The sequence below is a fragment of the Protopterus annectens genome, chromosome 9.part0 (genome assembly GCF_019279795.1).
Source record: "Protopterus annectens isolate FY-2018-M chromosome 9.part0, PAN1.0, whole genome shotgun sequence".
NCBI classification, from domain to species: Eukaryota; Metazoa; Chordata; order Ceratodontiformes; family Protopteridae; genus Protopterus; species Protopterus annectens.
This window is the reverse complement of record NC_056743.1, coordinates 328,811,720-328,835,105: the sequence shown is the minus strand read 5'-3', so window position 1 is coordinate 328,835,105 and position 23,386 is coordinate 328,811,720. Positions and strand designations below refer to the sequence as shown.

The 23,386-nt window shown below is 35.3% G+C and overlaps 1 protein-coding gene across 2 annotated transcripts in view; it reads left to right on the top strand.

Annotated features, from left to right (window-relative positions):
• The window catches only part of LOC122811218 (SLP adaptor and CSK interacting membrane protein), a 335,317-nt gene extending 314,934 nt beyond the window's left edge, over nucleotides 1–20,383 (top strand). For both annotated transcript variants that reach the window (XM_044082909.1, XM_044082910.1), the window contains exon 6: nucleotides 16,259–20,383. In XM_044082909.1, the coding sequence (XP_043938844.1) occupies nucleotides 16,259–16,455 (197 nt within the window). In that variant the 3' untranslated portion in view covers nucleotides 16,456–20,383. The remainder of the gene's footprint in view (nucleotides 1–16,258) is intronic.
• Nucleotides 20,384–23,386: the final 3,003 nt, after the last annotated feature.

Genomic DNA, 23,386 nt, shown 5'->3' with positions numbered 1-23,386 from the left:
TTATAATCAAGTTTGTAGCCTTACCAGTAAATGGTAAGTTACAATTAGGGTTGTAATTATCCAGTTCATAAACTTACCCATAGCTCGTAGGTTAGAGCTGGAGTGGTAATTATCCGGTTCATCCAGCTCAAGAGGATGCGTCTTCAAGATTGGGGTTAGCAAAGTCTCCTTTAGTAAAGTTCAGATGGGTCTCATTTAGCAAGTATAAAAAAATGGCAGCCTTTTGCTTTTTCTCTATCTGAGTTTCATGGCAGCTTAATATGCTGCCATGAAGCTGCAGATTTATTTTTGTACCAAGCAGTACCTGTACATTAACTCCCTGCTGCAGAGTTTTCATTGTCCAGTCAGGGTGCAGTTGTACAGTTAGCACATTCTCTCAAGTAAGGAATAAAACATTATGAAGTACAATTTATTTCTAATAATAGCCTGCGCTGGTGCTTGATATATAATGGGGCACTAGGAACTAATACTTTGTTGGTCTGTGTGTGTGTTTGAGAGAGAAAGAGAGAGAGCGAGACAGAGACAGAGGGAAGACAGAAACAGAGAGAAAGAGGGATACAAAGCAAAAGAACTCTGAAATGTGGAGCAAAATTGTGAATCCTTTCTAGCAGTTCTGCTGCATATCTATTTATTTATTTGACATTTGTTTACCGGGAAAGTCCGACTTGATGAGTATCCAGTTTCAGCAGTTCCCCGGGGAGAAAAGCTCCAGAAACAATTAGCATATTACATTAGCTTATTAGAGAGCAACAATAAATGTTTTCCCATACAAGAAAGAATATACAACAATGGATACCATCATTTTTACATATATTAGATGAAACATACTTGCACATTAATTACAGACATTAGATATTACTAAGGAGGCTGTATACACGAGACAAGTGGTCTTTATAATTATATGATTCAGATCAGTAAGATTCTGCTTGATAGTTAAATCATTTTGTTTATTATAATGTACTTAGTATACATATCTTATAGTACAGGGTTGAGAGAGGAAGCGAATTACAGGAGAGGAAAGAAAGTAGGAGATAGAATTGTATGTGTTTATTAGAAAAGTGTGGGGCATGGATGGGAAGAAGCAAAAGGGAGAAAGAAAAGTTAGGGGACTGTATGGTGGTAATAGTAGTGTAAGGTAAAGGTAAAAGAGGCAAGAAATGATGGATTTTATAAAATATAATAGCAAGATGGAGGGTAATGCTCTTACAGTTACAAATTAATGAGCTATTTGATTAACCTGGTGTAGAAGATGAGCAGAACCATGTATTTTTAGATACTTTTTAGGAGTGTGTGTGAAGGATTCGAGGGGGGTGTCTGTCCTTATAGATGTGGGCATAGTGTTCCGTATTTTACATATGGAGTAAGAATACAGAGAATACTCTACTGATTTAATTGGTTTATGGACAGTGTGTTAAACATGGCTATTTGATTGAAGGGGACATTCATAGGAGTATTTTTGAAGTACAGAAGTAAAGGCTGGGCAGGTGGCTGGGTAATGAATAATTTTATGTGTGGTGATTAGCTTGAATACATGTTCTGATGCTATTATCATAGTCACCTGTTTCAATGCCATTGTAAATTCTATTTTACAGTTCTGTCTTACAAGCTGGCTTGCTCAGTTTACTCACTAGTAAAGAGAAAATGTTTATTACATTTTCTAAAGTCTGTTAGCAGCTCAAGTTTTTGTATCAAAGTTCACATCAAACTTCTTCAGTCTTAATGTAAAACATCCTGGCAATATGAACTGTTTTAGTTAAATGGAAATACTGGGGTTAATTAATATTACTTTTATAATTATGATTACTCAAACAAGTTGCTACTCAAAAGGGTCATGCCCTATAGGGCACTTAAGATGTGAAAGGAATGCAGGCTGCTGTATTTGGAAAGGATAGTCATTACTTACCAGTATTTAGCAGTAGAAGAACATTGTTGTCATGTTCAGGTATATCTGCAGTGCTGTTGTTAACAGGACATTCCACTGCTTGCACTGAAGTGCAGCACATTAAAAAAAGACAAATGATTCTAACAAGGTGGGTACCTCTTACACTGATGGAGAGGGATGCACAGAATGTGAGCCAGAAGGTACGGAACTGTGTGTATGAAACCCTGACCTCCAAAAATTAATATAGAGTTCTTATGCCAATTCCACTAACACCTAGTCCAAACAGAGTATTTTACAAGTATACTCCCCTCTTCTTTTCCATATTGCTCACTACATTGTAGGTTGACAATCAGAAATGTACGTGAGGGAAACAGATCAAACAAACTGATCTAGGAAGGAACATCATTTACTACTAATCAACTGCATACTACAGCATGACATTTGAACTTTGTCTGGGTCCTTACTGCCTGCTAACTATTAGATCTCCTTGTGATCTAGAGGCCTATTCATTCCTCACAGAACGAGAACTGTATCTGACTTTTATTTTTCTTTTGAGGCAAGAGCTGATTGCAAAGGCTATGATTTGTGGAGCATTCAGAGCTTTTTCTGCTATGTCCCTAATCTCTTGGTGGCTGACATGAGCAACCCATGTCACAGTAGGGGCCTCCTACACTCTCCTCTAGCACATGTGCTCTCTCTCTCACACCCACACACTCACTGTTGACTGTTGCTATCTGCTTTGGACCCCACTTCTCCCATGCATACAGTGTAGCTATGTTTCTGATATGCTGTTGCAATTTCTATTATTTAAATAAATGTTGCACAGGCAGAAAGATAAGCTGGTCATATAGTACACTAACATGAGATCTGATCATAACTGCTTTGAAAGCTACACAAGTTCTGTTAGAGAATGGGCGAATTTTACATCAGCACCCTGACTGGAGAATGAACGTTCTCCAGCAGGGTATTAATGTACAAGCAATGGTCACTGAAAAACGAATCCGCTGCTTCATGGCAGCATATCACACTTCTGTGGAGCTCAGACAGAATAAGCTAATGGGAGCTATTATTTTACACTCGCAAAGCAGCACTTAGCTGTGTTAAGCAAGCGAAAGTGAGATCAATCAAGTCGTAATGTTATGCTCACTAAGCAGCACTTTTGCTATTTATCAAGTGTAAAACTAAATATAACAGAAAAAGTGTGTATATGTTTCTGTGTGTGTTTATGTTTCTGTGCGTGTGTGAATGTCTGCTTGCATGCATGAAAGTGAGGTGTGTGTGTGACAGAAAGAGCGTGAAGAGTGAGAGCGATTCAACACTGGCAGCAGCAGCAGCATTCAGGAGGTTTAGGTACCTCTCACCTCTTAGATCCAATTAACTGAATAAAACATAAATTAAAGGGGGAACAAAGGCTCAAAACAGGAACATATTCCTGTTAAAAAAATAACAAAGTTGCTTCAATAGTAGGGCTTGTGTTAGCATGCATTTTCTGAAGTGCAAGTGTGTGCGGGTCGGTGTCTGTGTGAGAGAGGGAGAGACAGTGAGACTGATGGAATGATGGCAGCAGCATTTAAGAGGTATGCATACCTCTCAGTCTTTTAGCTCAGGAAATCTGGATAAAGCCTGAAATAAAGGGGAACAAAGGCTTAAAATCAGGAACAGATTTTAAATGTTGTACTTACAAAAATTAAAAAGTAAATTAAATAACAGGATTTGTGTAAACATGAATTTTCTGAAGGAAATAAAGTCTGAAAATCAAATGTATGTCATTATTTAGTGACATCAATCCCCAATGACTGGGAAGAAACCATTTTAGCAACAAGGGACCAAAAAATAAAGCAAATATCTAGATATTTTTTTTTAAAATGATATATTTTGGACATAAAATGATTCCTCTAATAACATTTAAATATATTACAGCAACTTTAAAAGATTAGGTTGTGGAACTATTTTACATCAAAAATATAAAAAAAATATATAGTAATAAAAAATATAATTAAGGAAAATAAAACACAACAATTTTACAGAGAGTTTATTTTCTAGGTGCAATAATACCCTCCAGGGTATTGTTAATGTGTAATTAATGCCCTTCCAGGGGTGTAAAGGTCCTCAAACACCCCTGGGAGGACTTAATTGCACATTAACACACACCCTGTCTGGCTTTATCGCTTGCTTATGCACATTTCAAAGTTGTTATGATCGGATGCCATATGGCAGCCCCTACAGAACAATGTCAGCTTTAAAAGCTGTAATATACTTTGTGCTGCTATGCAAATGAGGAAAGTGAGTCAGTGTGCAGTATCTAATAGCTTTTAAAGCTGTTGGTTGTCTGTGTGGCAGTGTTGTGTGTATGAAAGTTTTCAAGGATGTGAAACAATTCATAGTAATGTAGCAGTACTTAGGGCTGCTAAAGGTCCATGTACTGCAAAGGATTCTGACTGCATCTGTCATGACCAGTTGTGTGTTCTCATCATGGACATTGTGGTGAATTTTGTCACTTCACTGCTTCTAACATATAACAAAGGATTTATGACTGGGTTTCCAGTCATAACTAGTGTACTGTGTTTGAGACATGTATGTCAAGAAATTTAAAGCTATTTAACTCCTTATCACTGTTCTGTTGTGACCAGTGCTTGCTGCTTTTATGCCCTGGTTAAAAACTAAAGGTTAGCAGCACTGACAAGTGCTCAACAGAACTTTGTATAAGTAACTTTCTTACCTCAGGGACTACTTAACAACAAAAGTTATTTATTCCTGAGTTTGGAACGCAATCTCAGTTCTCAGTGAACTACAAGTTGGTTATTGTCAAAGACCATATCTTAATCATCTGTATTAGATATATGATTTTGATGCAAAATATTCCCACCTCTACAATCCTTTTAATACAGGTTTTATCTCAATAGATAAAGAATTATATAATGTCACTGCAGTGAGACAGACAGACAAGCACACAAAGCACAAAGATCTATACACAGTCACAAAAACATACAACTATTTCCTCCCAGTCAGTTTTGTGATGCTGCTGTGGTAATATATGTGCATTTTCATACCTTTGTGCTCCTAAAGCACCTACATGTACTCCTGATAGTTGTATACTCTAGCATTCAGGCTTCAGGCCCATCAAGGAATATTATTCTGACACTTAGTGTAACTAAACTGAAGTCAAATCATTTTTTCCAAATAGATAGGTATTTAAATAATTATTTATAATAGTATCCCCTTGTAAAGTAGAAATTATAGAAGAGAGAGTGTGAAGTGCCTTAGCTAATTCCAAAAAGATTACTCCAACAGTCAGAGATAAGTCTAAGGCTATAGTTTCTCGACCATAAAATTCAATTAAGTTAGTCCGTTAAATTTTTGAAAACAAAATCCATGCTGAAATAAATCTTATAATTCATGGTGATTTTTCGGATTGAGCATGCCACATACATTTCTCATAGCACTTATACAAGACTGACATAAGCCTAATGGATCTGTAATTGGATATCTCAGATATATTTCCCTTTTTATAAATTGGAAAAATAACTGATTTCTTCCAAAGTGGTGTTACAATACAACACTTAATTATTTTACTGAGCACTGGCTACACAAATGTCTTCATTTCTGTTAGTAGTATTGCGGGAATATAATCAAGTCCCACTGATGGTTTTGAACTGGCCTTATTAAGAGCAATGTTAACATTTTCAGCACTAATGTATGGACAAGTGTAATTTTCAGTAGTAAGCATTCCTGTGACTCCAACCATTGATTGCTAGAATGTAAAATGTTTAAATTCAGTTCATCTATGAGAACTTTATGATCAGACAATAAAGTTCCATTAATATTCAAGGATGTAATTGAGTTATTCTTAGTTTTCAGATTGAATATTTGTAAAATAGTTTCTTGTCCCCGGTATTAGAGAATAAGTCTCATTAATTACTTTCTTTTCATTTAAACATTTTTAAAGAACTTTATTTATAGGATTCAATTTACTTTTAGCCATTCTTGTAGGGTTTCTTTTTTGTTTTTTATAAAGTCTTCACTCTCTGTCTCTTACAAAATTTGCAAAAAATAACTATCCTACCAGTATGGAAGGAAAAGGCTTTAGTTGTATGTTTAAAAGAACTATTTTTGCTGATTGTAACATTGCCACTAACACACTGTAACCACCATTGGGGTTATTGGCATCTGATTCAGACCCAATCAAAGTTATTTAGCAGGTCAGTTGAACTCCCATAATTTATTTTATTACAGTTATATCATTTGTGTGTAAAATGAATGCTGAAGGTCAAGGAATTATGATCAGAACAACTCAGTGGTGGACCTATATCCAATCTAGTTACCATAGAAGGAATGTCTCTAAGAACCAGATTGAGTGTATTACTACCTATCATAGGTATCTTTATTGATTGTAATAAGTTGTTTAAAACTATTATGATTAAAAATTTTTATTTGTCTGTACAATGAGAAGTTATTAGTAGTCCAGTCTCTTTTGGGGTAGTTGAAGTTATCCAACAGAAAAGTTTCAGAATTTTTACAATATGTCTCTAAAAAGTTATGCACTCATTATTAATATTTTTGACAGTGACTGTTTCTTATAACTACATACTAGTTTTATTGTTTCCTTACTAGAGCAATTTAATAAGTCAGATGGAGGCTTCATAAAGGTTACCACAAGTATACACTATGTGTACACTTTGAGTAATCTTTCTGAATGAATAGACAGCAAAAATATTGTGGTAGGGCTGTTCTTGAAGTCAGTAAATTTACCTCAAGGTGTACATGTAGTGTACCCCTCATGTTAACCTTTATGAATCCCCCCATAGATAAGGGTTTAGATTCAGATTTAGTAACTACTTCACTGTTTATCTTTTATCAGAAAAGGAACACCACTTCCATTCTTTGATGGTCTCTAATATTCAGCCTTGTTGCACCCAGAAAATTTCAAATCAGAGGACTGCCAGCCTTCAGTTATAGTTGCAACACTCATTAGCAAGAATTAATACAAACTCAGAATGCTTGTTACCCAAGCCTCTTGCATTACAAGAGTAAACTCATAAAATTGTTTAGTCCTTTGTCTGAACAAGAGGAAGTCACTGTCCTAAAAAAAGGTGACAAAGTTGACTTCAATTTGCTGCACACCAAATGAGAATCATGGTCAGTAAGACATAGTTTGCCACATGATAACAAACAATAATTCCAAACACAGTCTCCCCAATAAGTAATTAATTTCAAGTTATAGGTGCCTGCGTCAGTTATTAAATAGTAAAGCTTTAGCGTATAGATAGTCATTCCACTTAAAGGAAGGAGTCACCTCACTAAGGACTGTACTTACATTTCTGCTTTCAACAAATTTAAGTATAGCCAATATAATATTATTCATATGATTTAAAGGGACTGAAATCAAACCATTGGTTCCACAATGTAGGGGAAATAGAGCTGTATGAGACTCACCCAAGTGAACTTTGTTTAACAGTACAGGAGTTCTATTAATTTTGAACCTTACAAATAACACCCATCTTGCATTTTTAAGCATGGAGTCTAATAAAATTAATATCTCATTACTGGACAAAGTTATCTTACTAGAATCTCTAACTTAATTTTTGTGAGATTCCTCTAAGTTAGGACAATTATTATCTAAAATTCATGTTTCTTTTTCATTTTTTTTATTTTCCAAATTGTTGACTAACTCCTGATAAACTACAATTACTTCACTGATGCTTCTTTGAGACAAGTAATTTTATAATTATTTTTGGATATAGTACTGGAGGAGGGGTAAAATCACTGTTCCACAATCTCAGTCAGTAACTTGTTTTTTATAATGGAAATATAAGTTCTTGGTCCATTTCAAATAATTCATCATTACAAACTATAGCTCCAGTTTCCATTTACTGACCTTTTCCCACCTTTTTAGGGTGATTCAAGTTTTTTTTTAATTTTTTTGCTATCCTGCTTATTTTTAGATTCCATCTTTCACTTTGAACATTTTATACTGCTGTGTGGATATCAGAGATAGCTTTTTGAACATCACTATGTTTATTTTCTGATACTTCAGAGTATTTTTTCAATTTCTTTTGCTCAGTTTTTGTGCCATTTCACATGTATCTTTATTACCAGTATTTCTGTTAATATTTAATCCCTTCTCCACATTTATAAGTGCTTGTTTTTTATACAAAAAAACATCTTTATGAAATTATTATGTATGCCACAGGCAATCTTACATTTATATAAATGAAAAGCAAACAACATTGACACCACTTTAGTTCCAAACATTATGCGTCACAGACACCATTGAAACAACTGCAGTTGCAAACATTATACATCACTTATCTATTCAGTTATTGTCAGTTAAGCATTATGTACTTGGTGACAGCCATTTCCACTTTTTGTTTCCTGAGTTGTTGTTCTAAATGTTTTTGTGCAATAGTGTTATTATCAAAAAAAAAAGTTGCTTAACAGCAATCTTTCTAAACTCGTTCATATTATCAAGGTAATCCCTTATTTTCTGTTTAGCATTCTGCAGTTGCTCCTTTTCCTGTTCTGAGAGATTTCTCCTATTTTGCAATACTTTAACATTTGTCACTCCCTCTAAATAATTCTTGTTACTTCTCAACCATATCTCCTTTCCTTTATTTCCACCCTAGTTTTAAACTCCACTTTAATTTTATCCCACTCCCTAACTATATTTTCAAAAGAAATTTATATCTGCTTTAAGAACTCCTGAATTATTTCCAAAACTTAAATTCCTTATGTATAACAAACATGTGGGAAAGTGTCAGTCTCATTTTTATTTCATTACATTGCATTTTTATTTTAGTTATTATTGGCACATGCTCTGAAATAGTTATTGGGTGCATTTCAAGAACTTCAATTAAATGCACATGTTCCTGTGAGATATACATTCTATCTAGTCTAGCTCAGTTTTTGTATCTTGGAGAATAATATGTAAATTCACTCTGAACTCTTAGTACTGAATTCACATCTTCCATGCCAAACATTTTCATAAATTTCTTCAAAATCTACCATCCTTTGTTATATTTTCCCTTCTGGGCCCCCCAGACACATCTTCACTGTTGCAAACCAAATTCCAGTCCCCACTTATAAGTAATATTCCTTACTGAAAGCTCTCTTCCCTAGAATTTTCTTAATCTCCATTATAGCTGTTTTAAATGGAATATAAATGCATGCTAGTGTAATCCTCCTTCATTGCCAGTAGCCCCTTAGTACTATATATCTTCCATTAGTGTCTTTTCCCTCTTCTATCACTATTGGTGCTCCTCTTGCAATTAATATAAGTACTCATTTTTTTCCTTTGCCCCAGATATTCCCCTGAATAACCATCCTGAAATCCTTTCTTTATCAAATTCACGTGTTAAGTTCTTTCCAGGTGTGTCTCCTGTAGCATAAATATTTGCACTCTACATTTTTAAAATAGTTCACTACTCTTTCTTTTTTATGTATCTTTAAGACCATTCATATTGAAAGACATTCCAGAAAGCATAATTTTCTAATATAGTTCCTATTACCTCAATTTATTTATAACTGCTTTTTGTTATATGTCTATTTCCAACTTTTATGTCACATGCATACATTGCTTGGCAGATTGGTCTTTTAAACAGTTGTTTCCTGTCATATCCATTTGAGCCTATATTACACTTTACAGAACTTTTTGTTTTATTGAAAGCCCTCAAACAATAAAAAAACAAGCCCCCCAATGCCCCACTAAAACCTATTAACTTAATAATAACACACAAAACTATGTACATCTTCAAATACTAAAATTTTCACTTCCTAAGAAGAACAAAAGTTCTTAACTGATAGCCACACAGACAGGCTAGAGTTAACCAAAAGAAAGGATAGTCATGCTAAGACACATGGTACAGCCTATGCTTTTAGTAAGTGCTGTCTGGCTTTGTCTTATCTTTATAGCACTCCCAGCTGAGAAAACACTTGAATGCTTTCAGTAAACACTTTCTCCAAGCCATTTCTCTTTATTAGATTGTCTTCTAGTGACATGCAAACCAGACATAAAACTGCTAAGGATAACTTGCTTACCAGAAAAAAAGCCTTATAATATTCAATATTCTTTTTTTCATTTACATACTTTGTAATAAACTTGTTACTAGATAAAATCTAGGGTTAACCCAGTTATTTCTGTATGCAAGCATGGGAAACAGCACACTACTTTTTCTTTTGTCATGTTCTCTTAACCAGACCTTTCATCTCTCCTTTAATGCCTACACTTCTTAAAACTGAACAAGGAAAAAGAGAGAAGGGACCCCATTACATTCAAAAAAACGGAGAAAACTTTACTGCATAGCTTACAAAGAAAGTCATGCAACATATAAATAGTACCATTAAAAAATACATTTGTTTTATATACAGTTAACTTTCTCCCTCGTCTTCCTATCTCCAAAGTACTTCTTTGAAGATTAATGACATGAAGCAGGGCATATGCTTTAGTGTCCCCCACAAGTTTGACAAAGTCCACAAAAATCCAATATTCCCACATTCTCTTGTTCTGAAATGTTTTACAAGTATAATTATTGCTATTTAATTAATTTGTCAGTTTACAAGTTACTGATTTTATTCTCCAAACATTAATAACATGAAGCAGGGCATATTCTTTAAAGTCACCTACAAGTTTAACAAAGTCCAAAGAAGTCCAATATTTTCAAACTTCCTTGTTCTGTCATGTTTCACAAATATAATTATTGTTTTATCATTCCACATTTGTCAATTTACAAGTTACTAGCTTTAATCCTGTTCATCTCCATCTCCCATAGCCTGTCTCTGTTTCATTTCCAACATATTCTCGATTCTTCTAGTCGACTCTTATGTATTCTTCCTTCTCTTGGGCATTTTCCTTTGTAACAGTGGAAAAGATTTCACAGGCTCAGTCTCTCTGTAGTCCTTTACCACTAGAAGAACATGAAGAACAACCTCACAACTCATCCTTTGTTGGACAAAATTTCTATTTCCTCCTTAGCATATACTGCATCAAAAAAGATTTTGCCTCTCCAGGGGGAAACACTTTGAGGATGGCTGTGTACAGCAGACTGAATCTCACTCCTGCTTCTTGACATTCCCTAAATAATAGAATATATTTACTCCGCTTCTGTCTGGTGTACAATGAGTAGTCATTCTCCACAAACACTCTACTTTGTCTGACTTTTAGCACTTTCTCTTTCTGCCACAGTTTTGTCAGAATTAACTCCTTCTGCCGATAAGACTGCATCTTTACTGTTAAAGGTCTAGGTTGTTTTCTAGTAACCAGATTCGGAGCATACACACAATGTGCCCTTTCAATTAACAATTCCTCTTGTGGAATACCAGTCTAGTTGCTTATTTGTGTTTTCATAAAGTTAATACAGTCTGTTCCTTCCAGCTTCTCTGGTACATCAGAAAATCTCAGGTTTTCCCTACGTGCTCTGTCCTCCAGTTCTATTATTTTTTGAAACATCTCTTCTTGCGCAGTCTCATTTTCAGCCAGCCTTTTCTTCATTTCATCCTCTGAGTTTTGTAGTTCTTTCACCTTATTTGAATATCTGTTTAAAGCTTTTTCCAGCTTTTCATTGTTTGTGTTGATGTACTCCATTAGTGTTTCATTTATTTTAACCAGGTCTGTGCATAGCTACTTTATACTTTCCTCTAGGCTACTGGCAGTCAAGTCTGGAATTGTACTGCTTCTTTCTGAACAGCTGCAATATTTATTCTAGTCTGTGTTTTGTCCTCATCTTTTGTAGTTGATTTTCCTTCAGGTCTTTTATATTTCTTTTTTCCCGGCATTCAGGCAGTACACTTACTAGCCAGCTACTGAAATTTACCCAGAAATCTAGGTTCTCTGGCTTTCTCTGCTAAGTTTCTGTTTTCGGACGACTGGAAGAGCTAGAATTTAGCTGTTACTCAATGTGGAGACATCTTGGCAGTCCCTCACTAGTGCTTATTGGTATTAATGCAGTTAGTCTCCCCTTTGCTATTGCCTTGAGTTAAGAAAGCAGGCCACCAGCCAGCCTACATTTCTTCCCAGCTAACTTCACTAAATTCCTGAGTACAATTGCAGCCTCATTTTTTCTGCCAGCATCATTATATATTCTCTGTGCATAATAGTGTGATGATGTGAGGTAGTGCCAACTATGCCAGAGAGAATAGGGCAGTGGATGTGTAACATATGCCAGGATAGCTAGCTGGAGTTTTGTAAAGAATTATATGTTATTTGTATATCAAACTGATTTGCACAGGTGCTTGTGTTGAAAATGTATTTGTAAAGCTCAGGAACCATGAAGAAAATAAGGATGACCAGTTACCTTAAAACACTTAACACACTTTAGTAAAACAAAAAATTATATATATCCTCTAGCACTTCGGTCCTTCAGCCTTTACAGAGTATGACTCCATTCTTTCATAAAAACTTTTAAATGCACATACTTATGGTCTAATTAACTAATTACCTAATTAAAACAATTATAACACAAATTACAAAAAACACTACAAATTACACTAAGCCCCCAGGGACATAAGGTATTCAATTTAAAAATAAAAAGTGGGTCTTTTCTCCAAAACTTTTTTTTATGCCACATGTATTAAACCATTCATTATTCATCTGTTCCAGAAAAGTAGCTTTTTAATCCCTGTGGATCCCCATTGTGAAATTCTTGAACGTGCATAGCTATAGGGATTTCTATCTTACCCTTCCTAATGTCCCTTATATGTTCCTTTAATCTTACAGAGAAACTTCTCTTGCTTTCCCCTATATAAAATGTATTATATGGACATTTTAAAACATATATCACCCCCTCACTTAAACATCAAAACTGCCATGCACTTGAAACATCTTTCCATTATTTTTTTAGAAAGTTATTAACTATAAAACTACAACAAGAACATTTCCAAAACAGTCTCATCATTTCTCTTTGCCATAGGCAAACTAAATGTACTAGGAAATCCTTAATACTCCTTCCTCTCATGTAAGAAACTTGAAGGTGATTTTTACTAATAAAATCCACATTTTTGCATTTATTTAAAACATCCCAAGAATATTTAACCAACTCAATCAATTTTTCAGAAAACAGAGTATATTTCGTAACAACAAATATAAATTCTTGTGCCTCCACATTCCCCTTTATTTTGCTTCATCCTTCCTTTACACACTTATTATAACCCCTCTGATGTATCTGCAGTTGTTCTAAACTTTCCATATTATTTCTCCTTTATATCCCTTCCTATAAAACATCTTATCTGCATTGCTTTTTCTATTTCTTGTTTACTTTCATCCTCATCACTATAATATATATATATATATATATATATATATATATATATACTATACACAATATGTTTGAATTTTATGAGGAATTGTATAGGCAGCTACAAGGCACAGCCACGGGGGCAGCTTTTGCCCCCATGTATGCAAATTTATGTAATTTTATGAATATTTATATGTTTATAATAATATATTTTATAATAAGTTTGTTGTTAAGTATTTTAGGTTCATAGATGATTTGGTCTTTATATGTAGAGGAGGATATGTGGGACATCAGAGAGGTTATAATAGATATGTATAGGAAGGATGGAGCAAAATATAGGGGAATGTGAAGGCACAGGAATCAACTTTTTTGTTACGGAATATACTCTGTTTTCTGAAAAATTGGTTTAGTTGGTTAAATATGTTTGTGATGTTTTACAAAAATGTAATAATTTGGATTTCATTACTAAAAATCAACCTTGAGTTTCTTACATGAGAGGAAGGAGTATTATGGACTTCCTAGTACTTGATTTAGTTTGCCTATGGCAAAGAGAATGATGAGATTGTTTTAAAATGAACATTTCCCTGTGGGAATTTTTCTTGTTGTGGTTTTATAGTTAATAGTTTTTTTTTTTAATTAATGGAAAGAAGTTTCAAGTACAAGGCAGTTTTGGATGTTTAAGCGAGGGTGTGACATATGCGTTAAAATGTCAGTGTAATACATTTTATATAGGGGAAAACAAGAGAAGTTTCTCTGTAAGATTAAAGGAACATATAAGGGACATTAGGAAGGGTAAGATAGAAAGCCCTATAGCTATGCATTTTAAGAATTTCATAATGGAGCTCCACAGGGATTAAAGCTACTATTTTGGAACAGATTAATAATGAATGGCTTAATATATGTGGCATAAAAAGGAAGCTTTAGAGAAAAGAGTCACTTTTTATTTTGAAATTTAATACCTTATCTCTCTGGGGGCTTAACGAGTGTAATTGGAACTGTTTTTTGTAATTTGTGGTATAATTGTTTTAATTATGTAACTAGTTAATTAGAGAATAAGTATGTGTATTTAAAGGTTTTTATGAAAGAATGGAGTCATACTCTATACAGGCTCAAGGGCTGATGTGCTACATGATATATATAATTTTTTGTTTTAATAAAGTGTGTTAAGTGTTTTAAGGTAACTGGCCATCCTTCTTTTCTTCGTGGTTCCAGAACATTGTCATTTTTGGTGATTGTGGGTATTTGTAAAGCTACTTATGTGAAAAATGTACCAACAGTGGATTCTACTGGACAGAAAAGAAATACACCTATATGTCAGACTGTATTGTAACTGTTGAAGTGAATATATTGCAACAGAGGATACTGGAAGAGAAGAGGTTAATCTCAGTCCAGCTAACTTTGAAAATAGTATGATATTAAATTACCTGGTTTAGGCCATAAAGATTGTATCTTACAGTTCTGACTGCAGCAAGAGACGAAATGTCTCTGAAAACCAGGAATAAGAATCCTACTGTATTGTCCTTATGGGTAAACTAATTGCTACCCTGGAAGGGTGGAAGTTTTTGAAATTGTTTTATAACTTCCAGATGCTATAATACATCTTAGCAAAGCTCTATGTGTGTGTATGGTAACACATATGTGCCAGATTCTGGTTCACTTTCTAGTAAAGGGGGTAGTGTTGGAAACTGAAGTTAGATGACCAGATGTATGTGATGTCATTCTGTAATCCAGCACTGAAATGATGCTTTAATACTAGATGAGACAGAAGTCGCTGGACAGTCTGTTTTTGAAACCTGACAAAAAAGGAAGACAGCTCACCCACTTCATCTTGCCTTGCTCTAGTAAGTGAATAAGGGGACAGTAATTCTTTAGATCAGCCAGGAAAATATAGTGAAATTAGCTAAGTATTTTTTCTGTACCTATGTGAACATTTCAATCTGTTGTTGTTGTGACTTTCGGCTTTTCCCGGTTAGGGGTCGCCACAGCAGAACTCTAGTCCGCTAATGACTGGCAGTAGATTTTTACGTGCCTAGTTGCCAGCCCTGATGCACAACCTTCAACGAAGGTATGCCCATTCATGCATGTCTCCACACAGAAGACACTTTAGCCGAGAATCGAACAGGACAACGTCTTACTGTGAGGCGACAATGCTACCACAGCACCACCACTGCAGTTTTTTGAACATTTCAATCTGTGTTATTTTTAATATTTCCTGTGACTGAAAATCTGGTGTTTATTGTAAATAGATATTTAGTATTTTTGTGTTTTTTTATTATTAAATATTATTAAATATATTTAAACTTTTCATTGTGGCTGGTCTTTTAGAAAATATTTTAACCTTTGAGAGTATTTATATTTATTTGGTGACACTGTGACCACCCCTGAAAGCTTTGCTGCATTGGTCAAACACTACCATTTGTATTAGTATTAATTTTACTCTGTATAATTGGATACCCTTGCAAGAGCCTTAGAGTAGCTGGCTTTGGAGTGTTCTGGTGGCAGTATAGTCTGGGCAGAGGGGACATAGCTGGTAAATCTGTGCCAGTCTTTTCCAGGTGTGTGTGTGTGTGTTTGTCTATGTGTGTGAAAATCAAATCTCAAAGAATGTGTTTGTCAACTACTTGGAGCAGGGACACAGAGCACTAGTTTCACAGAGAGGGTGGTGGAGGACTTGGTATGGAACAGTTAGCTGAGGGCCCAACTCTACAGCTGTGGTCAGTGACGTGTCTTTTTTGGGGCCTGGTGAGAGAGATAGGAAACCTAGCCCCAGGACAGGAGTGTGGGATACTTTCTGCTACTTTCTATGTATATTATTCTGTATCACTATTGTTATTCTCCTTAACGGCCTGCATCTAAAATCCCAGTCTCTCCTTGTTTCTTGAGGCCACCCCATTTCATCATCATCCCTAGCTTTGAAATACCCATTCAAATTGGGTCACCCTTATCCAGTGTTATGCCACTGAAGTCCCCCTGTATTCTGTGATCATAATATTTGTAAGGGGGTATAGTAATCTGTTATAAGAATGGGAAGTAAAATAAGATATAATAGAAAAGGGACTTAAAGCACTAGGGTACCTCATTCATAAATGCTTCAGAAGTAACATTTACTGTTTTACTGTATTGTTAATTATGCCCCTACTATCTCATACAGGTTCAGAAGATCAAATCAAGAAGAAAATAAAGAAAGACTACAAAAACCCTGCAAAATGCAGCAAGGCAGAGGAAAAAGATAGCTATATTATTGTTCTTCCTGAAAACGGACCACAAGAAGAATATGATGATGTGATTGCACCTGGATGGATAAGTGAAGATTATGATGATATTGAAAATTCTATACACAGCCATTAAGAGTCATGCATGAGATTTACTGGATCTCATAAAGTGGAGACAATAGAGTTACATCCTTCTCAGTATGTTGTTTAGAGGCTGGTTCATCTATTTACATTTCTGCATGTGAATTACATGTTTATTTGTTTCAGGGAACTAAAGTGAGCAGATACTCTTTCATTGAACATGGATCTTCAGTGCTGCTTTGGTTCACAACAAACATGTTTGTTCCCTTGTCAAGTTGGCGTAGTCAGTAAGCTATAGCAATGAGGCACAGTTGAATACTAGCAGTTTTTTTAGGAATACAGGCAGCTTTATCAGCCTATGGCCTGGCTTGGAAGAAATCTGCTACAAGAATAATTTTTCTTTTTCCAGTTGGGAATGAAACTGACAAAATGAGCTTGCTTTCAGTCTGCGAACAAACTGAGGCTATTATTCTTCATTTCTACAGATGACTATACCTATTTTGCTGCATTTTAAACTGGAATGTTTAAGATAAGGAGAAATAAACTACAGCTACTATTGTAAAAATTCCATAGTTAAAGCTCAGTAAAGATTCATATCATAAACTTAAAGCAACTAATGGCATAACACACAGGTCTACTGCGCTACTGACTTTCATGAAGTTTGCATCTGACTTTGGGGCTGTTGTGCATTCTTATACTGTATCAGCACACCTACCTACAGTTATTAATGCATTTCTCAGGCTCACTAAGACATTTGGTGATTTAGTTAACAATCATTTTGCAAAATGCTGCACTATTCCCCACTGGATCATTAACCTGCAGTCCTCTTTGTACAGACATAAGGAGCCAGGGAATAGTATGACATTAGGAAGATGAAAAACAGTATCATTGCTTTTCTAACAATCTTTTTTAGTATGTTTTTGTAAAGAAAAAAAAATCTTTAGAGATTTAGAATATACATTACTAAATGTCCATTAGATGTGTTTAATGTAAATTTGTTTGTTTCTGTAAATATAATATATATAGCAATTTTTAATGAGGTAAATACTTAATCTTCTCTTCATTAAGACTAGACTGTATATTATGACCAATACCGTGGGACTATTACAAAGATATCATAATCATACATTTCTTTATTCACTGTGTTAACACAATTCACACTTATTCATGAGAGTCCTTTCAAGCTTTCTGTTCCATCTAACTCATGTCATCTTGAAAAAAATTAAAACCAAATAAACATTTCAACAGCTCAAGTTTCTTGTATCCTACAACTTGCTCTAAAACTAAAATGTTCATTACATAAAGATAAGGGAATGTTAATGCTGTATGATAGAATATTTCCTTGTAAGCTATTGAAAAAGGTAGGAATTTTGGAAAGAAATGACAAAAGTGTTGAGGTGTATGAAAATGCATGACTGAATCCTTGCAAACAATCATAGAAACATTAAGATGTTAGATGTAATGGATAACACCATTAGCAATCACCTACATACATATCTAGTTTGGAGTCAATCAAGAATCAGTAAGAAGCAGAGATACTGCTTTTCCAAGAATAAAAGGAAATTCAACTTACAGGTATTCAACTCTGCTGTAAAATCCAATGATTTTTGTTTCTTCTTTTTAGGTCTGTCTTGCATGAGACTGTTGCCTACTTCCATTCAATTTTCCTTAGAATTTAAATGAACTCCCCCTACTACATAAGAACTGGATCAGGTCATTCAATTTTCACCGGATTTCCCCTAATATTAATTATCTATGGTTTGTTGGCTACAAAACTAGGACAGATTCTAATCATATGAAATTTACATCGGTACGTAGTTGAGTAAACTATGGCGTAGTGTCTAACAAAAAAGGCTTTTTTTCATGATCTTCAAAACCTGTCCAATAAAAGCCTTCAAACACTCGAGTAATGTAATACACGTCTTCTTCCCCAGGCTATTTTAAAATGTCCTCACTCTTTCTACACCTTGAAGACAAAAGATACTGCAGAACATTATAACAACTTCTATGACTCTATCCAGGGAATGGTCTACAAACATGCAAAAACTGACACTGCTGTCCTATAACACCTAAGCAGTGTACCTTTCATTCTGCTCACATTTCCCGTTGGCTGGTATTAGTATAACACCCACGTTTGTGTATTTACTCTCCTTATACTCCCTGTGGGCTGTCATTAGTGATGCATAACACATGATAGTATAACACCCACGTTTATATATTTACTCTCATACTCTCTGTGGGCTATAATTAGTGATGCATAATACATGAGCTTATATCACCCGCATTTGTATATTTACTCTCCTTATACTCCCTGTGGGTATAATTAGTGATGCATAATACATGAGCTTATAATACCCGCATTTGTATATTTACTCTCCTTATACTCCCTGTGGGTATAATTAGTGATGCATAATACATGAGTTTATAACACCTGCATTTGTATATTCATTCTTTTTATACTCCCTGTGGGCTATAATTAGTGATGCATAACACATGACCTGTATATCTTTGAGTCTCCTTACCTTCCATTAGGCTGATGTTACTATAACATTTCAGCTGTATATCACTGCCCTCCTTGCAATCCCTGCGTGCTGACATTAATGCCACCCAGCATTTCTGTTGTGTACCTTTTACTCTCCTTATAATTCCTGATGGATGATATTTCTGTTCCACAACACCTGAGCAGTGTAACTACTTTTTCAGTCCATGTAGGCCTAGACAAGTACTTGAAAGAGTTAAACCCCATATCTACAGCTTTGGTTAATCTACCACCACAATAAATGAAGACTGCTACTAGCTCTTTCTCTTATCTCGTTTCTTATACTTATCAATATTTATATCAAGTGATGTATTTTCCCTATTTGGGAAAATGCTCTCATTCTATCGATGTATGAGGGCAGGCCTTCAGTCACACTAACTACAGGCTAATTGAAGCATTAACCCCCACTTTCAAGAGTACTAAAATGTGTGCTCCAACAGCTCCTTCAAAATTGAAATGGCTCAATATATCATGCCAAACACTGATACCGACTTCAAGACTTGTCATGGCAACAAAAATGCCCTCTTGGATCAGGAAGAATATTTATCTTACCAATTAGACAACAAAAAATGAATTGATGCTATCTTTCTATTTTTTTCCAAAGCCTTTGACACTATCATTCCAAGTTTTTGGAGGTACTGAGTTCTCTTAATTTCACCCTTAGCACCGCCAAGTGATTCTCAAACTATCATAAAAGTTAAGTAGGGGCTGTAAGGTAGAAAGTGAAAACTTTCACATTTAATTTATGCTAGTACTTGAAAATCCAAAGGACAAGTGTTAGGACCACCTCTCTTCACTATCTGTGAATGGAATGATCAAACATTGTAAAGACAATTGAGAAAGCTGCTAGGTAAGATCACTTTTGATTTCATGGTTTACAGTTTGCATCATTATTTAATTCTCTTCTTGTTTGCACTTGTTTTACTGCAGCACTATTTTACTTTCATTGTTTTCTTGAAAGTTTAAAAGTTTTAGACTAGGGCCAAGAAGCAAATTTTGTGTTGAATTCTAAGAGTACAAAATGATTAACTCTCTGAACTGTTAGAGAAACTGAAAAAAAACATTTTATTTAAAATGAGAACAAGACATGTTTTATTTTGAAAGCTGCAAGGTAAAATTGCTGTGACTATTTTTTTAATTCTTTGTTTTTTATTTTGTATACTTACTTTATTTTCTTCTATTTCAATCTTGTTTTATTACAGCATTGTTTAAACTTAATTTTATTTTCTTGGAGTTTTAAAAGTTAGGGCTATAATCAAACATTTTGTGCTGCCTTCTTTGACTCCAAAAGACTTAACTATAGAATTCTGGGATGAGCTGAGAAATCACATTTTTACTTAAGCTAAGAAAAACAGGCTGGGCTTTAATTAAGAGTTGCCAGGTTAGACTGATCTATGCTTATTTTTTATTTTTTAGTTTATGGTTTCTGTGACAAAAGGAGGTACTGCCAGCATAGCTAGCTGGAATTTTGTAAATAATTATATATAATTTGGGCATATCAGACTAATCTATACAAGATGCTTGTGTTACAAAAGTATTAGAACTGTTATGTCATGTATATATCAAACTGCTCTGTACATATCTTTGTGTTGAAAAGGTATTTGTAAAGTGCTGTGTTTAAAATGTATCCAGAGTGTGCCCTCCTGGAAGAGAACAGAAATGTGCATGCATTATTTTAACTGCCTAAATGTATATATTTTAACAGTGGAAACTGGAATACAGGAGGTTAACCTTGAAAAGTTATAAATTCAGATGTGCAGATGTTTGTGCTGAATGCTGTCTGCTTTGTGGAAATAAATGCAAAGCAGCTTTTGTGTGCTGGAACCAAAGTCTCATTATCTGATTTAGTGCTTTGTAAAAAAAACAAAGTCTGGTTAATTCACATAAACTTTGCAGATTATTAATCTTTTCAGCAGTATATTATTATTATTTTTCTTGCGCAGAAACTAATAACTTGTCTATATAACAGATGACATGTACAACTGTACAGTTTGCAGGGTTTACTGTTTTCAAGTTTTCTTTTCATACAACATGAAAGGTGTTCTCCAGTATGCAGATCCTGCAGAGTGGTCTTAGCTACAGAGAACTCAGAAAAGCGACTACTTTCTGGATTTAAGTATCTTTGCTTTTTTCACTTGGAATAGCTTCTGTAGCTTACCCTTCTCTAGCTTGAACTGTTTTTTAACTGTTTGCTGCATTATTTTAAAATCTGCACTTAAAGTTACTTTTTAGTCGAATTTGATCGAAAGTTTGTTTGTTTGTTTGTTTAATTTAACTGTGGAGGCTGCCCACTAAAGTGTGCTAGCCTGTGTAACTGATTTATCACTATTTCTGCATTTTCTGTGTGTTTCTATCAAAAAAACAAAAAAATAATCCTTGTTTTCCCACCTCTCCTCGACTAGTTTAGACCAGTTTACAGGCATTGCTGTAATCTGGGCTGTGGTGTAGTTCCTGTGTTGTCCATTACCTTACTTGGATAGAGGGAAGTTTCTTTGCTCACCAGTGGGAGCCTTGAGCAGCCTACCTGTCCCTGTAGGAAGTGACCTCAGCATAAGAAGCTGTAGTAATTGGTTGTTTTGGACCATTTCTAGCTCTTTTGTAGTTCCCTGTTTAAAATCCACCTCTGGGCATTTTTTTCTGGCAATACTGCTCAGACAAGCTCCTCGTGGTCCTGCAGAGTGGTCTTAGCTACAGAGAACTCAGAAAAGCGACTATTTTCTGGATTTAAGTATCTTTGCTTTTTTCACTTGGAATAGCTTCTGTAGCTTACCTTGAACTAGCTTGAACTGTTTTTTAACTGTTTGCTGCATTATTTTAAAATCTGCACTTAAAGTTACTTTTTAGTCAAATTTGATCGAAAGTTTGTTTGTTTGTTTGTGGAGGCTGCCCACTAAAGTGTGCTAGCCTGTGTAACTGATTTATCACTGTTTCTGCATTTTCTGTGTGTTTCTATCAAAAAAACAAAAAATAATCCTTGTTTTCCCGCCTCTCCTCGACTAGTTTAGACCAGTTTACAGGCATTGCTGTATTCTGGGCTGTGGTGTAGTTCCTGTGTTGTCCATTACCTTACTTGGATAGAAAGAAGTTTCTTTGCTCACCAGTGGGAGTGGGGAGCCTTGAGCAGCCTACCTGTCCCTGTAGGAAGTGACCTCAGCACAAGAAGCTGTAGTAATTGGTTGTTTTGGACCATTTCTAGCTCTTTTGTAGTTCCCTGTTTAAAATCCACCTCTGGGCATTTTTTTCTGGCTATACTGCTCAGACAAGCTCCTCGTGGTCCTGCAGAGTTGTCTTAGCTACAGAGAACTCAGAAAAGCGACTACTTTCTGGATTTAAGTATCTTTGCTTTTTTCACTTGGAATAGCTTCTGTAGCTTACCCTGAACTAGCTTGAACTGTTTTTTAACTGTTTGCTGCATTATTTTAAAATCTGCACTTAAAGTTACTTTTTAGTCGAATTTGATCGAAAGTTTGTTTGGTTGTTTGTTTAATTTAACTGTGGAGGCTGCCCACTAAAGTGTGCTAGCCTGTGTAACTGATTTATCACTGTTTCTGCATTTCCTGTGTGTTTCTATCAAAAAAACAAAAAACAAAAAAAAAATCCTTGTTTTCCCGCCTCTCCTTGACTAGTTTAGACCAGTTTATAGGCATTGCTGTATTCTGGGCTGTGGTGTAGTTCCTGTGTTGTCCATTACCTTACTTGGATAGAAGGAAGTTTCTTTGCTCACCAGTGGGAGTGGAGAGCCTTGAGCAGCCTATCTGTCCCAGTAGGAAGTGACCTCAGCACAAGAAGCTGTAGTAATTGGTTGTTTTGGACCATTTCTAGCTCTTTTGTAGTTCCCTGTTTAAAATCCGCATTTGTGCAGCTTTGCGCGATTGTGCGCATAGCGCAGCGCCAGTTAAACAAGGTTAAACTTCTTCTGGCTCCGCCAAGTCTGCTCTTCAAATTTTCCCTTAAGGAAGCTCTACTCTTAGTATAATCAGACTACTCACTATATTATAAGCCTAGCACTTGTTCTCAATACTTCACTACTAAGTAAGCACTCTCGTACTAAGTAAAGCACTACATCTACCTACCACCCCTGTGAATATCCACTTCCCTTAAAGGTACAGCACTCCCTTATACTGTTCTAGCATGTCGAGTGGTAGATTACTGGCGTCCTCTCCAGTTCAGCTGGTCAATCTGGGTATCTTGAGACAATGCTACAATTGTCTCATGTACACAGACAACCCTCTCCTCCTCCCAACAAACACAAATACATGTGAGAGATGCAACTATATAGCCAAACTGGAGGCTGAACTCTCTCAACTCAGGGCTGGCATGACCAGACAGGAGGAGATGGTAACCACACACACAACAATCCCAGTCCCACATAGACCTACCACAACTGCAAACCAAACACATAAAAACACAAAGACATACTTGGAGGCTCTAATAAAAAACTTACCAA